This window comes from Gorilla gorilla, chromosome 12 (assembly GCF_029281585.2).
Source record: "Gorilla gorilla gorilla isolate KB3781 chromosome 12, NHGRI_mGorGor1-v2.1_pri, whole genome shotgun sequence".
NCBI classification, from domain to species: Eukaryota; Metazoa; Chordata; class Mammalia; order Primates; family Hominidae; genus Gorilla; species Gorilla gorilla.
In genome coordinates this window covers 50,850,397-50,866,820 of record NC_073236.2, presented here as the reverse complement: position 1 = coordinate 50,866,820, position 16,424 = coordinate 50,850,397, and the positions used below count along the sequence as shown (strand labels likewise).

Below are 16,424 nucleotides of genomic sequence, written 5' to 3'. Positions count from 1 at the left end.
AGCGCACTCCCAATCCTTGATCCTCCCGGGAAGCTTGTTAGCTAGGCTAGGCTGAGATTGGCCCTACTTCGCCTAAAAATCCTCCTACTCCTGGCAGACGATGCAGGTGTAAAGGATAAGGCCTGGGGAGGGGGCCTGAGGATGCAGGCATCGAATCTCATCGCATCTCATGCCCTTCTCCTGGGTTTGTGCAGGGCAGCGGCAGGCGCGGCCCGGACCTACGTGAGTAAGCCCCGAGCCTTCGGCGGGCTGCGAGCGACTCGCCGGCGATGCCTCACAACTCCATCAGATCTGGTAAGAACGCGGTGGGGTCAGGACCCCCGAGCCCCCGCGCAGCTGAGCGTCCGTGCGTGCGCTCGGGTGGTTGGATCTCGAGAGCGTAAGCACGGGATTCGCGGGACCCACCCGCGTGGGGACCCAGCTGGGGGCGCCTGGGGCCTGGCCCTCCGCTGGAGCCGCCTGGCTGTTCTCGGGCACTGGGGTTCCACCCGGCCAGCTGAGCTGCCCTTCCCAGGTTTCGAGGGACCACATGGAACGGTGAGGGGATCTCTGTGGAGTTAGAGGGGGTTTCCTTTGAGCTCCATTCCCAGCCTTGCATGGCGCATTAGTGTGGACATTCTTCGTGCTCTGTCCCTGGGCTGCACCGGTGCTGGACTTGCCGTTTCCCCGTCCCCGACCTCTAAGTCCTCTTCCTCGGGTGCGCGCAGTCCTTCCCAGTGACTCCCCTGGCTGGACTGTGAGCTCCCCGCATCTCTCAAGCCAACGGCAATAGAGCCGGTGGTCCCAGGCCTGGGAGCCGGCAGCGCACTCAGGTGCTCTCCGACTCCTCCTGGCCCAGCACCGGGCAGGCAGGGAGCCTTGCGCGGGGCGTCCGGCTAGTGAGGACTAAGCCGCTCGCGGAGTCAAAACCCCCTCCCCACCTGTGCCCGGAAGCAGGGCCTTCAAAAACACTCAAGCTCCCAGGCCGCGATGCCTGTTTTCCCCCTTCCCGGCCAGGGCTGGGCAGGGTCTTTGCTGGGAAGGAGCTCCAGGGTCAGGGCTGGTGGGTGCAGCCGTCCCGGCGCGCAGCGAGTGCGGACAGCGGCGGAGGCGCCGCGCGGCCCGCAGTGATGGATGGAGCCTGGCCGGCCGCAGAGAAGGCGATTTATGGGGCCAGGGCGCATCGCTATCGATTTGGGCCGGCGAAGTGAGAGGAAATCAATATTTCAGAATGAATTATCCGCGAATATGAAGTCCCGCTCTGCAAACGGGACATTTGTTATAATAAGGAGGGTCGGATCGGGCGCGGAGCGAGGCTGAGCTCTCTATTTAGCCAAGCGCACTGCGGGACCCGGGCTGTGCGGCGCAGTCTCCAGTCCCAGGGCCATGGCTCAACTAGGAGGGGAGCGGGAACCCCCTGGGCGCCGGAAGATTTCTCACTCGGGTTCTCTCTAGAGCTGCAGACGAATGCTCCCTCCTGGCCCCCATTCTCCTCAGAGACCTGGGCCAGAATCGTCCGGCTGCCCCTAGAAGGCGCGGGGTCCCTTCAAGGTCCTCAGGGTAGAGACCTCGCAGCCATTCCCCGGCGCGGCGGGGTTGGCGAGCCCTGGGACCGAGCAGAGCTCCCTGGCACCTCTTTACGGTCCGCGTCCTGGAACCACGAGCGCTCCTAGGCCACTATCTAAGGTCAGGATCAGGTTTTAGTCCCTTAATCTTTAGCCAAACCGTGGTACGATACCAGACATCGCCAGGACCATCCCTGAGGCCTAATGTGCAGTGCCCGGTGCCCATGCCAAGCTGGTCCAGTGGCACTTCTGCTCGGCTCTGGAGGTCCATCTTTCCTCCTAACCTTCCCCTGACCCTTCCGGCGGTGGCAGGAGGAGTGGGTGCTCTCGGAAATCAAATTTACTGTGGCCGGGCTGGACCCTTACTCTCTGCCGCTGCCCAAGAAATGAGAAGATGTCCCCGTCCCTCAGATGAGTTTTTTTTTTTTTTTCGCGGCTACTTATTTTCATTCTAGAAGTACTCGTTAGAATAAATGGAAATAGAGTATGGAAAGAATAAAAAAGGCACAATTTATTTTTACTGTAGTTTTAATCAGTAACAGTCCCAGATGATGAGATGCGCGCTTTCCCACTAGCTTGGATGCAAATCGCTCTTGGGTTTTGGGAGGGAGCCCTCTGCCCCTGGACCTACCAGGTAATTTTTTTCCCCTTTCTTCTTTTCGGGAAGACAGAGGGGCTTCTTCTACCCCCTTTCCAAAACAAATAAAGTGGCGAGGGAGGGAAGATGAGACTTTCTTCTCATAGTTTAATTTAAACGCTAATAAAACAAGAAAATGGCCTATAACGGCATAGACTGCTGAAGGCGCTCCCTGTTTCTTTTCTGAACCCTCCCTCGGCAAACCTGAGGGAGAGGCCGTCTGTCTTTCTGATCAGCTTACCTGACACTGTTGTCTATAATTGGAGCTAAATTCATAAGCGGACCCCTCTAGTTTTTGCAAGCCCATTTTCTCTCAGGTTTTAGCAGCTTCCCCCTTTTCCCCAGGCACCTCTATTCCTGAGTTCGGCAGTGCTTAGGGAGCTCCCCTTAAGTTTTCTTTGAGCAGAGCCCGGGACGCAGGCAGCCACACGGCTTTTCGCGGGAGCGAGGCCGAGCGCACCCTTCCCAATAACCGGAGACGCTCAAGAAAACTTCCCTGCGCGGCCTCCGCCGCCCAGCCTGCCACGGCTCTCTCGCCTCGTCGTTGGCTGGTCTTGCCTTGCGGAGAGTCTTAACATTGTCTTTCCTACAGCTTTATTCTGAAGGAATGTTGAACGCGAATCATTTTAACGTGCGCAGGTCAGCGATGGGCTGAACGTTCCTTAAAATCGCTATTTTTGTTGCATCAGGGACGAAATTCTCTAAAGCAAAAACATTTTTTAAAAAATTCAAAGATGCAGAAGAAATGATAAATGTCCCATATATATAAAAGTGAAAACAATACTGTACCAATGAGGAAGAGAGTTTTGTAAAAGCAAGCAGGCTGGCTGTCATTAAAAGTTATCTTAAATAACTTGTCGCAGCCCACTCCCACCAGTCCTGAAAATAGTTCATTCAAGTGGTAAAATAAGACAAGGCAGAGGACGATGTCTCTAACTTCCCTGATGTGAGATCTAAAGCCCCATTCCTTCCTCTTGGTTTTAGAATTGAGGAAAGTGGAATAAATGCATTTGGAAAGGATCTGTTTTCTTCCCAGGTTTCCTGCCTGGGTTGAAAATAAGGTTTCAGGGAATGGAAGCAACTTTGAGGAACATAAAGAGGTATTGGGGTTCATCAATTCATCTTTGTTTCAAGATGGTTTATCCCCCCCACCCTCCACAATGCAAGTTAATTAGGAGATAATTTAGCTACCTTGTGAATTAGTTTTAAGATAAGTATCTTTTTAAGCTTTGTCACTTTAATTGCCCCACTGATTGATAAGAAGTAATTATTTCTAATTGACACTTTTTTGATGTCTATTGGAAGCATTTATTTGGAACTTTTTGGGGGTGGAAGGAAAGTTAATTAATTTTATCAGTCTACCCCCAAAAGGACTCTGCCTAATTTTGTTGAAGAAGACAAAGGAAGTGAAGGAAACCAAATAAAAAATCAATCTCATGGCATTTTAATTATTAAGGGACACTTTGGTTTAAATTAGAGGGCATCTACTAATATAATACGTCAAAACGTTCTATTTATGGCCTCAAATCTCTAATTTATTGAGATGCATTTTATAGGTATTCATTTTCCTATGGATACACTCAACGGCCCTTTATATGCTTCCTTCATTTTGGAGCAGGTTCCTCTGCTGTGTAAATAATTTTTGTGAAAAGTAAAATCTGTCAAACTTGCTATGCCCAGAAAAAATGAAATCATTTTTGTAAGAGCCAATTGTAAGAAAGATTTACTAATAGTCATCCTTGTTCTGTAATTATTGATGGAGTTGGGTATAAAGGTGAAACTTTACTTACAGTGACATGCCTTTTCATACCTAAACCTTGGAGTAAACAGTTTAATCATTCACATCCTCCAGAACATTTTGCTGTGAGAGAGAAAGGAGTGAAAGAATAAGGAGAAAAAGAAAGACACTGAAAGGAGGCAATGGGGGTGGAAAGGAAAGAAAGGGAGAAGGTAGCTGGAGAGAATAAAATGAAAGCATTCATTTCAGAAATGAAGATAGCCAGGTGCATGGAACCTTTGCCATTCAATATAAGAAAATTGAAATCCTGCTTTCAAAATACATTTTTGTTAACACCAAATCTCTACCACAGTCTCTAAGCAACCCCTAACCACCAAGGGATACCCCCACTTTTCTACACCTTAAAAAAAAAAGAGGAGAATTTTAGGAAGCTGGCTGATCCGGATCTTGGATATCTGGCTGTTAAAGTCTTTATTTGGGGTCCATGAAAAGGAAGTAAGAAAATGCACATTGTGCTCTGGGATTTATAAAGAGATTCGAGTGTTGTTTATGTTTAGTTTATTATTAAAGCCCCTGTGATCTTCATCTCCATCTTGTATGCACAATCTTTTCACAGATCGACTTGTGACTTATTGATATAGGAAAGCATTCCTACATTAACCCAAAGTAGAGACACACACACGCACGTCTGGAATGAGAGAAACACAATCACACAGGACGCGTTCCTGTCAGGTTAATTTCAGCCAGTGCCTTTTTCAATCATTTATTGTAAAATCTTGCCTGCTTTTATTGATGTTTCTCCCTGATTATGTGGAGCTGCAAGAATGAGGAAATATTTTAAATGAAAAATAAATTTAAGACGTACAAACATCAGATAATATCACATACCAACCTCACTATTAGTGAAATAGAAAGAATATATAAATAATGCAAAAAAAAATCAGCAAGGGAGAGTTTAGTAATGGAAAATTCCCCTGCAATTAAATGAAACAGTAATTTAGTGAAGATATGCCTCAATGAATTAGCATTTATTAATTGGTTCTCATAAAAACAATTTGTGTGTGTGACTTGGGGAGGGGGATGTTTAACGTATATATTGTCCATAGATAAAGTTCCTCAAATATTCATATCAAATTATGTCGTTATCACATTCTATTTTGTGAGAAATCCCAAGTCTTTCACTGGCAAGTTACACCTGTACACAGAGAGCTTGAATGCAAAGGAAAGGATTCCCATCTAGATCGGAAAGAGTAAAGCTGGTTCCCGCTTCTCTTGGTACATTTCCAAATGTGAAACGAATGAGGGACACACTGGCAGAGTCTTCTATGCTTAGGAACATCCAAACTGGGCCCCAAGAAGACTCCCTGAGGACCCAGCTCTTCTGGGGCACAGCTAGCTAAGCCAGAGCTAAGCCAGGGCTGGTTTGTGGTTCTGGTCCCCCAGCCTGCTCCAGCATCCTCTCCAGCTCAGGCAGGAACTGCAGTTTGTAATCTCAGTGAGGAGCTTGCTAGGGTTGACTGGTGCATGGATGTGTTTACTTTCTCTCGCCACAGTTGGTCTGTCTTCAGTTCTAAGCATTTTAAAGCTGCTCTATTTATCAGTCCAAGAAGTGCTGAGTTCTCCGTTGAGCTGAGAAGCTTTGAGCTCTATGGTTCTGAGTACACGAGAAGCCAAAAGATAAAAGAAACTGTTTCATTTAAGAAAAAAAATGTTTTAAAAAGTGGGGGCAGGGGAATGAATGAGCCCACCTTCAAGACTGCAGATTAGTTTTGCTTTTGTTTTAGTTGAAAACTTGGTGCACTACCCCCCTTCGGGTCCTCATTCTCTTCAGAGACAGAATTTAGTATTGAAAATACCCTCTAAGAGAGGAGAATATGCCCTCACGTTATCTTCTCTTAGAGGGTGTAGAGTTCTTTGCGGGAGGGATTCTTTCCGAATGCAGATTGGAACACCTTCGCCCAGGTTCTTCTGGGGAGAGAGCTAACACATTCTGCCTAGGAAATGCAGGCAATGACTACTTTCAGCAGGAGCTCTAGACATTCCTTTTGTGGGGAAGGAGTACAGAGCATGACAATCCAGGAGTCTCTTGGCTCCTGAAAACTCCACTCTGCCACACCAATCCTAGTTCATCCAGTCAGTGGTCAGTGACCCTGGGATGGATGGAATCTCTGCAGTGAGGTGGAGTAGGAAGAAGCATCCACTCGTCTTTGTTTATCTACAGTAATGACACTTTTAAATGGATCTTGAGGATTCATAATTATTTCCTTACGTCCAGAGTTAGGGCTGACAAGACTGTTTGGGTTGCTGAAAGCCCCTCTAGACCCCTTCCTTGGCCAGATAGAAATACGATGAGCAAATTTCTCTTATATAAGCCACTGGCCAGAAAAATATTCATAGGAAGGCTTCTGTCTTAAACCTGTAATTCATGTAACTGAGTCTGGGCTTTACCTTGCTTGGCTGGTGGGGGTCCTTCCCCAGGAATGAGTCTCGATAGAAACCAGCATCTCTTTACTGAGACATGCCTAAGATCAAGGGGAAAAAAGTCCAAGAGTCCCCGAAGGATACTTGGGTTCTGTTTCTGTGTTTCTTCCCGTGGACCCTCCATAGTCCTGAATGCCATATAAGATGCCAGCAATCCCTATGGCTCAGCCAAGCCAGCCTCACAGCTCCTCCTGCTCTGCCCATGTCATATTTACATCCAAAGGAAAAGAATGTCTGCACAAGAGCTGAGCATACCTGGCACTTAGTGAGCTCTCAATGAATGGAAGCTGTGATTCTTCTCTCTGAGGACTGCCACAGGTGTGGTGTGGTGCTGAGAGCAGATGTATTCATCATCTCATTTAATTCTCACAACTCTGCCAGGCAGGTATTGCTACAACATTTTTATAGAAGAGAGGGGAAGGAACTGGTGTTCAAAGAGGTTGATATGACTCCAATTCCCCTTTCCACTGCTCCCTACCTCAACCACTCAAAGTCCAGCTCATCAGAACTCGGCTACTAGATGATCGACACTAGTGGAAACTCCCATCAGAACCCTTGATAAGAAGGCTCAAGTGCCCGTGCTGGCAGTGATAGGCAGGGCCTTCAGTCTATCAGCTTGCTTTCCTCATCAGTGCTCTCCACTCTCCAGTTTAATTAAAATACGCCCCTTTCCAGTATGGTTCTCAGTCTTCCCATCTGTGAAATGGAGAAGTGGTTCCTGCCTGGATGCCTCTCCTAGAAGTAGCTGTGAGAAGGAAGGAGATGATCAGCCACTTGGAAAGGCAGAGGGAGGGAGGCCTTACTTTCACACATCCCCCCAAGGCTGCCGTGTCTCCATCTGCACTGGAAAAAAAGCAGCTATCCTCAGGCACCACAAGTTGAAGGACCCTGGGGAACTTACTTCCCTAACTTGGCATCTCCCAAGCACACTCAGCCTCCCTGCCTAGGTTCATCTTGGATGTGATGCAAACAGCTTCAGAGTGGCTGGGGAGGCTTCCCCATGCTGTTAGGGGCCAGCACTTGGGGCCCCATCCACAGGCAGCATAGCTAGGAGTGGTGGCCACTGGAGGTGCCGGTTGTTATGTCCCAAAGCTTAGGTTCATCCCCTCTGCCACTTCCTCAGGATCCCTCTCACTCAGGGGCTTAAAAGCAAGGCATTTCTCTCTTGGAGCCTCTGCAGAGGTTCAGTTTTAGAACTAGTTAGCTTGAAAGAAAGGGATTTTATTTTAATGTTTTCACTTTTTCATGTAGAAAGTAGCTGCTTAGCTCCCGGGCTCTCAGATGAAAACCTCTCTTTGGTTTAAGCAGAGGGAGAGATAGAGAAAGAAAAAATAATTCATTCCTCCCTGCTTTTAACTTTTTTTCGTCATCTTCAGCCACAACACTCATTGGTTTTGTCTTTTTTATTTGTCTTCTTAAATGGCCTTGGGGTGACATGGGTAGTTAGTGCTAATTAGTCCACTAGGACATATTGTGACTGTCAGGGCAGCACAGCAGAAGGGTCCAGGAGCTGGTTGGGTGACGCACCTAAGAGAGAAATGGCTTAATCTGCTGTCATCGGTGTGTACTACAGTGTTTGCGCACACCCAGGCCCTCTGTGTGTTGCAGTTTTGATTCTTTGGCATCTCCAGGAGGACAGTAGAACTATTATTCTTGGGATAAACTCAGGGGCCATGAGGTGTCAAGAGAATGAGAGGCTTTTGAAATCAGCGTGAAGCCAGGATGAAAGCCCCTGCCCTGCAGGCAGAAGAAGAAGGCAAAGCCCGGGCTTCCGTCTTGGCCCAGACCTTGCTGTTTTTGTGTGAACTTAGTCAAGTCAGATGTCTCTCTGGGTTTGTACTTCCTCTTTATAAAATGTGGGGATGCTGCAGGGCTTCTGGGGAGTCATGTGAGTAAAAGCTGTCTCCTCACCTGGCACATAGCTGCCACTCAAGACAATTTTCTGTGCTCCATGTAGTAGTCACCAAGGAGTGGAGTCTCCAGAACACATTCCCAAAGTCCCATTGTCGTAGTATTTCCTGTGAAATAGCCACAAGTAACTTGCAACCCAGTACTTCGTTCCATTTAAAATTTAGGACAGACTTTTCAATAATTCATGTGGACAAAATAATAGATCTACCACCTAGGAGTACTGGGATTAAATGAAGGGACGCATAGAAAGTGCTGGCTATGACCTCTGTGGCTGTTATCTGCTGTTACCACAGCCTGAAATGGAAAAGGATGCCTTAGTTCACCTTACCAGAAAACCCAGTCATAGGGAAAACACTAAGCTTTTGATAGAATGGCTGTCTGTGGACTGTGTGTTGAAATCCAGAACATTCTAAGGGTTTAATAGAATTGGTCTTTGAGCAAAAATGAGCTCAAGTGGGTTTGCAGTTATGCTGTGTGTGCGGCTAAGACAGGACTGCAGGAAGACTTGCCTGGGGTACTTGTTTTTAATTGACATGGAATCATATATTTATTTTTAAAAAATTAAATCCACGAATCCTCTGCCTTCTGTTTTCTTCTGTCTCCCTCCCTCCCCACCTGCCTCTGTCTCACAATTTTCTACTTTGGGTAATAATAATCCAGCTTTGGCCTGATAGCAAACCCTGGTTGACATTTAAAAGTCTCTGTGATTAGCTGAGCACCAAATCTCTGACTTAAGCTTTGCTTTGCTTCTTTGCTTCAGCACTGAGCAAGGTAGAAGGCACCTCTACAGGGCAGGGAGCTGGAGTCTTGCTCTTCCCTTTCAAGAAGGCAGACCTGCAGAACCAGGAGGAAGAATGATCAGACAAAACAACTCAGTGGTAGGAAAAGGACTGAATACTAACAACCCATTTGGCAGGAGCACCAAAGTTCATTTATCTTGAACAGCCACCCCAGCACAACTGTGTTGTGGCTGTTGACAGGTAAACCCCATCTGGCTTTCTCGAGTCTGCTCCTCATCGTTCCAGAGCCAGTGTGCTCCATGACGGTCTACACTGGGGCTCCATCTCAGGGCTGCTGGACAGTTTGTGGCAAAATGTGGCAGGGCTGTAGGTAGAAGTGCCATGGAGACACTTCTGCCAAATGAAAATGCTTACTGGACACTTCCAACACCTAGGCTCCATGCCTTCACAGATATGCAAACTTTCCCCTCTGTAGGCCTTACATCTCTTTGGCAGTATGAAAAGACCTGGGTCCTTCGAGCCTTGGGGACCTTCCTGGGCCCCCCATATTCCCTGGGGACATGGCAGTACCCCATACCGGGACATGGCAGTACCCCATACCAGGAAGGTCCCCATGGCCCATGGCCCACCCCCACTGCTGGCCATGGGGCTGTCTAGACAGGTGCCCCACACTGTGACAGGCCTGCCTGGGCCTCAGGGCTCCCCCTTTTGCAGGTGGCACCTGCTTTCAAGGGTCCTGCTTACAGTGACATAGCTGCTGTCCTGAGACTCTCCTTTCCTCAGGGCCTGGCTGGGGGCCATGCCATGTCTGCAAAGCACTTGGTCACGTGCTGCCCACATTCCAGCTGTCCTCACCCATCCCAGCTCCAAAGCCACCTCCCCATGAAGCTGTCCATGATTCCTCTTCCTCTTCCCCACCTCCCCAAGGTCTCCTAGCACTCTGTTTGTATGGCATGCCTTGCAGTCCAATTTTTGGAGAAGGCTTGATCTCTGCGGCTCGCAGCTTCCAGACTTGAGTTACTTGAGTACCTGGGAGAATGTATGCCTCGCACATCTCAGAAGCTTCATAGGCTTTCATTATGCTGGTCTACCTGGATCCAGAGTTGTTCAAGGCTAGAGGGGGCTCACAGATGAGATTCTGTTGCCACATCTTGCCAGTGAGGAAACTGAGACCCAGAGAGGTATGCCCCGACCCTGGTCCCACAGCCCTTGTGGCAGAGCAGACACTCCATCTCATCACCAGGACTCTTTCCAAGAAGTTGAGCTCACTGTTTTGTGGCGTTCTTTGCAGAACACCGTGAACTTCCGGGTGCCCCATGTGCTGACAAGTGTCGGAACAGCTGGTGTCCAGCTGACGTGAGGCTGGACTTGTGTGATAGGCACGTTGTGGCCATAGCTCCCCACTCTGTGAAATGATGAGATCGACATGCCTCCATCCATCAGTAGGATCCCCAGCATGGAGAATTTACACCGTCACCCTTCAAAGAAAGGAGCCAAGTCCTGGGCACCTCCTCTCACCTTGACTTTCCTACAAAACACCCTTCTTTCCTGGCACCAGTATAGCACATGTGTGTTGGTCATTTAGGAGCCCAGGTGCCTTGTGGCAGAGTAAAGACACACACAGAAAGGCTGGGCTTTTCTTACTCAGCATCCCTGGAGCACACCCGGAACATGATGCCTTCCTTGAGATTTCCTTTAAAGACCCTGTCACCCCTGAGGTTTCCATCCCAGCTACCTACAGAAGTTGTGATTTCTTTAGTCTTTCTCTCAGCTTCACAGACTTCTTGGTCCACCATGGGGAGGGCTTCTATTCCCAGTCATCCACTGTCTTGTGGTGAACCTCTCTCCTCTCCTCCTGGCCCATTTCTCTCCCAAGTGTGTGTTCAGTCTGCACCATGTGGCCAGATCATCTTAGGTTTTTGATCCAGCTCCTAAAGAAGCACTCACTGCCCCTTCACTCTCTCACTCTGACTTCCCAGCACTTGGGTTTTGCTGCCTCTGTGTCTGGAGTGCTCCATGCAAATTTCTCACCCCAACCGCTGGCATGCTCAGTTACCTTTAGTTTTTATGATGTGTCCTCACCCATCCCCTGGCCACACAAGGCTCAAGATCTAACTCCAAATTATTTCAAAGAGCATTATTACTCAACTATTCAATTTAGTAAGTCAATGTCTACTGAGCCCCTCAGTGTGGCAGGCAGGGAGTTAGGCTTTGGGGTTATGGAACTCAGGAGACCATGCCTCTGCCTTCGTGCTGACATTCTAGAGAGAGGAAAGCAAACTGAACTTTCACCACAAACACAGAGAGAAAGCAAAGGCTTCAGTCTAGATAGACACAAAATGCTGAGCAAGTAGGAGAGGGAGGCATGCTGAGCTCTGACCGGGTCAGGGTGGGATTCCTTAAGGTGGCTCAGAGGAGAAACCAGCCCTAGCAGAGATGCAGAGTCCCAGGAGGGTGTGCAGGTTCCAGGCACCAGCAGTCAGCCCTGAGGGAAGGAGACAGCAATGGGAACATGGTCAGGGTTCAGCCCAACTGCAGGGGTTGACAAGAGAAGCTAAGCTATGGTGTTAATTCCAATGTGCCATCAGAACGTCTGAGTAAAGTGCACTCGATGTATACGTTTTAGGGCATTTTATTCACTTGTGCATGAAACTTCCATCCTCCCCTGGCTTGGCCTCACACTTCTGTTGTTGGCAGTTTTCATATCCTTCTTGGCTCTCTTGCCACAGCTGCATACCTACTGACGCTGTTGTCTTCAGGTTTTGCAGTGATTTTATTAAGTGGAAAAGCCATGGCAATAATCTGTGATAGCTAGGTTATTCACTTTTTCAAAATGTTCTGGTTTCTCTCCTCTCTTGGCTCTGTTTCAGACAAACTTAGCCTTGTGATTTTCCAAAATAATCAGATTTCTCCTTGCACTTCCTTTTAATCCAATCATTAACAAGCCATTTTCAGGCAAACTGCTGATGTACAATCCGAGAAGACTTTCTCCTACCTCCGTGGCCTATTTCCCACTATTTCCGTATGCAAACCCATGTTCCAGCCAGCTAGTCATTGTTTCCAAAATACACCATGTACATTCTCACCTCTGTGTGTCTGCCCATTCAATGCAGCTACCTGGAACACCCTTCCCACTCCCACTCCCTTGACAAAGCCTCAGTCAAGCTCCACCTCCTTCCTGAGACCTTTTTAGACACCCTCTACCTTTAGTGACCATCCTGTCTGACTTCCCACTGCACCTGCTCCACTCCCTGGGTACTCAGTACCTGTTCCAACAAATGTCACTTAGCTTCTTACAGTGACAACCTGCCTCTGAGCTAGAAAAGAACAAGAACCCTTCCAGATCTCTCTCTATCCCCAGCACCTTACACAAAATCCTACATAAGGAGTGAGGACTCTACAAATGTCTGGGCTGCTGGTTTTCACCTAATTCTCCAATAACATTTTTTATTGCTTCCTTGGTTGATGCAACTTGCACATTTGAGTTTTGTACAAGAAGTTTTTCCAACATGAAATACACCTGATCCTTTCCCATGATATTGCTATATTACTTTTCTATTTTCTTTATAATAATTGGCAATCAGGGAACTGAGAAAGCAAGAAATGCAGCCTTTGAGGGAACCTGATGCAGCCATTCAGGCCGGAGCTGCCCCACTGGGATACCTGCCTGGTCCTAGAGGCATCTTGTAGGCACAGAAGCCTATGCTTGAAGGCCAGATAGCCAGGTTGAGCAGCAATGGGCACTGGGAGTAAAAAACACTGGCAAGCCTGGGGAGTTCTGAACCAACAAGGGACCTTCCTAGTGGATGCTGGGTGTCGACTTGGCAGGGTAATTGGTCAGATTTAGGGTGAGAGCATCTGTGAGGATAAAAGATTACAAGATTCCTGTAATTCCTGCAGACTGGGAATACAACTCCAAACAATATCTAGCACATAGTAGATATATACCAGGTGCTTCACAAGTATTTGTAAAATGGATCTTTCTTTTCTTCTTTTTTCCTCTGCTTCTTCCTTACTTCCTTTTTTTTCTTCTTCTTTCTTGGCTTTAGATAAGTGTTTCTCAAGTGTGGTCTATATCAAAACCTCCTGGGATTTTTGTTAGCAAATATGGAGCCCTGGAATCTGTATCCTTCACAAGCTCCCAGGGATTTTTTTATGATCAGCATTTAAGAAACACTGATCTACAGCCCACCCACAGTCTTTCCCATGTGGAGTCCCTCATGCCTGCCTGCTGGGGGCACAGCCCTTCTTTTTGCACTGTGCCTCCTCCTCCCAGAGATCTCCCATCTGGCTATGGGTAGAAGCAGATCAGATTTGAATGCAGTCTCAGGTCTGCCCCTAACTGGCTGTGCACATGCCATTTGAGCCTCCGAGATGGCATCTTTATCTATAAAATGGGGCAAAGTGCCAGCCCCATCTACCTCTTGGGATTGTTGTGAAAACCAATCCTGGATGCAACCAAGTCCAACAACTGGTGTTTGTTGAACTAAATTTAAGAATCACTTACTTGACAGTACTTTGGAAGGGCCCTGTGGATGTCAGGTGAGTTTATAACCAACATTTAGACTGGATCCAGGGTCAGAAAGTTCTTGAAAGGAGGAGAAGCCTGGAGGTCCTGGTAATTGGAGGGAATCCAGCCTGGCATTTGGAATATTTGCTGTGCTGATACACTGATGTTCTTTCACTGAAAAAAAAAAACAAAAAACATTGCCACATGATGCAAGGATCACAAATGGAGAACAAGATGATGAACAAGATGGTAGCAAGTATAGTAATGTCAAGAGAAACAGGTTTTCACCAAAGGAGGGTAAGATATTAGAAAGGATTTTACCCTCTATTTGACTGACTGAACCTGCCTTACACTTAAGAGTCATTTGGAGGGAACTGGAGGGGCAGCCAGTTACCCTAGGAGAGCAGCCTCCAGGGGCTGCCCAAGCCTGCTGTGTGAAATTCAGGCCTAAAGCTCTAAAACTCTATTGATCTGTGCATGGGTTTGCTAGCGCTGCAGTGACAAAGTACTACAAACTGGAGGGCTTAAATAATAGAAATTTATTGTTTCACAGTTCTGGAAGCCAAAAGTGTCAAATCAAGGGGTCAGAAGAGTTGTTTCCTTCTGAGGCTGGAGGAGAATCTGTTCTGTGCCTCTCTCGTAGCTCCTGGTGGTTTGCTAGAAGTCTGGCATTCCTTGCCTTGTGACAGCGTAACTCTGATATTCATACAGCTTTCTCACTTTATCTCTGTATCCAAATCTCCCCTTTTCACAAGGACTTGATCATATTGGATTAGGCCCACCCTAATGACCTCACCTTAACTAGATCATCTGCAAAGACCTTGTTTCCAAGGTGCTAGGGTGGTGGGTGGAAACAGGGGAGGAGACTATTCAATTCATAACACCTAAGTATTGTGTGTCCTTAGTCCGTTTCAGTCCTCACCCAGCCCTGACTTGACTCTCAGCTGCTATGGGTCTGAGCAACACCGCTGCAGAAGCTCTGATTTGGAGCTGACAGAAAAAGAAGGGGAAGGTGATATCCATCCTCCAGAACCTTTCGTATTGCTCCAACAGAGAAGGGGACTCCCCCTCCCAAGCCAGAATCCCCCAAAGAGAGCCTGAAGTCCAGGTTCAACACTTAGAAAAGGCGAGTCATGGTGGCTCACACCTGTAATCCCAGCACTTTGGGAGGCTGAGGCCAGAAGATTGCTGGAGCCCAGGAGTTCAAGACCAGCCTGAGCATCATAGCAAAATCACCTCTCTACAAAAAATAAAAAACACTTAAGAAAACAAAAAGGATAAGCAAACAAGCTGATACAAGAACCTAAAATCGGCCGGGCACAGTGGCTCATGCCTGTAATTCTAACACTTTGGGAGGCCGAGGCAGGTGGATCACCTGAGGTCGGGAGTTCGAGACTAGCTTGGCCAACATGACGAAACCCTGTCTGTACTAAAAATACAAAAATTAGCTGGGCATGGTGGTGGGTGGCTATAATCCCAGCTGCTTGGGAAGCTGAGGCAGGAGAATTGCTTGAACCCGGGCGGGGCGGAGGTTGCAGGGTTTCAGTGAGCCGAGATCGCACCACTTCACTCCAGCCTGAGCGAAAGAGTGAAACTCTGTCTAAAAAAAAAAAAAAAAACCTAAAATCTTTCAGGGCATGCCTTGCTTCAGGACATGTTCTGCACAAACCTCACTTTCTTCCTCCACTCTACCAACATGGCCCCAGCCAAGAAGCCACTAAGCTCCCAAAGGGCTAAGACAGGGATTTAGGTCAGAACACTGAGGTTCTTTCTTGGTTCTGCCATGAGGTGAATCTGTGACATTAGACAGCTCACCTCTCCTTCCTGGTCAACGATCCTCTCAGAAGTGTGCCTTGCAACTCTGCCACTCCGTAGACACTGTGCACATCCACCTTCATAGTCTGTAAGCCGTGGCAGCCCACTTTGTCTCCATGCAAGTCATGTGGCAGCCCATAGGCCCCACTGTGTGCTACCTTCCCTCATCTTATGGCACGCCCAGTGTCACCCCTGGTGTTTTGTCACATAGGAAGGTTACTCAGTGTTTCCCTCTAGAGCTCTCTCCGTACCAGCTTCTGGGGGTTTCTGGCCTCTGTTCCCCGGCTGAGGGCAGTCCCAGAGTTGTAGACATTAGGACTGGAAGGAACATCCGCTTCTGTCAAGCCAGATGAAAAAACTGAGGCACAGACTGGCATCATCACAGAGTGGGCAGAACCTAGGCCTCCTAATTCTCAGCACCCCCTGTTTCCTCTCCAGAAACCGCAGCCTGCAGGCTGCATCTGCTGGCCTCTGTCACTTCCCCTTTTCTTCTGCAGCGGTGAGGGCAGCTTTTAGAGTGGATAATCTCCTTGGCCATGGTGTCTGCTATCAACAGGTGTGGAAACAACAGATGCATGGTTTTGTCACAGATTTTGCTCCTGTGTGTCGTTCAAAAAGGTGGTTCCCCTTCATTTGTTCTTACCTGTTATGGTCCCCAGGATGGCCAGGCCCTCCTTCTGTCCCCCACCCTGAAGACTCTGCAACTCACACACACAGTCACACACATACACACACACACACACAAAACAGTCACTCTCTCTCTCTCTCTAAATGTGCCCTAATTCAGGCTAAAGCCCACCCTTTACAAATGCCTCCTCCATGAGCTAGTCAAGCCCATCAGGTTGTATCCTAGTTAGGATCTCAGAAGCAAAGAATCTCAGCCTTCAAAAGAAACTTAGAGGTCATTTAGTTCAACTGTCCGGGTGAGGGAGGCGTCTTTATGTGACTTCATTATATTCAATATTCCCTAGTTCCTCTGGCTTCTCAGTCTCTGCAGTCACCCCAGCTACTGCTGTTATTTCCTTCCTATTCCCCCTTCTCCCCATCC

At 48.0% G+C, this 16,424-nt stretch overlaps 1 protein-coding gene across 2 annotated transcripts in view; it reads left to right on the top strand.

The window, feature by feature from the left end:
* PAX8 (paired box 8) overlaps nt 1-16,424 on the top strand; it is a 65,532-nt gene that overhangs the window by 258 nt on the left and 48,850 nt on the right. For both annotated transcript variants that reach the window (XM_019022508.3, XM_004031644.4), the window contains exon 2: nt 195-294. In XM_019022508.3, coding sequence (XP_018878053.1) covers nt 270-294 — 25 coding nt within the window. In that variant the 5' untranslated portion in view covers nt 195-269. The remainder of the gene's footprint in view (nt 1-194; nt 295-16,424) is intronic.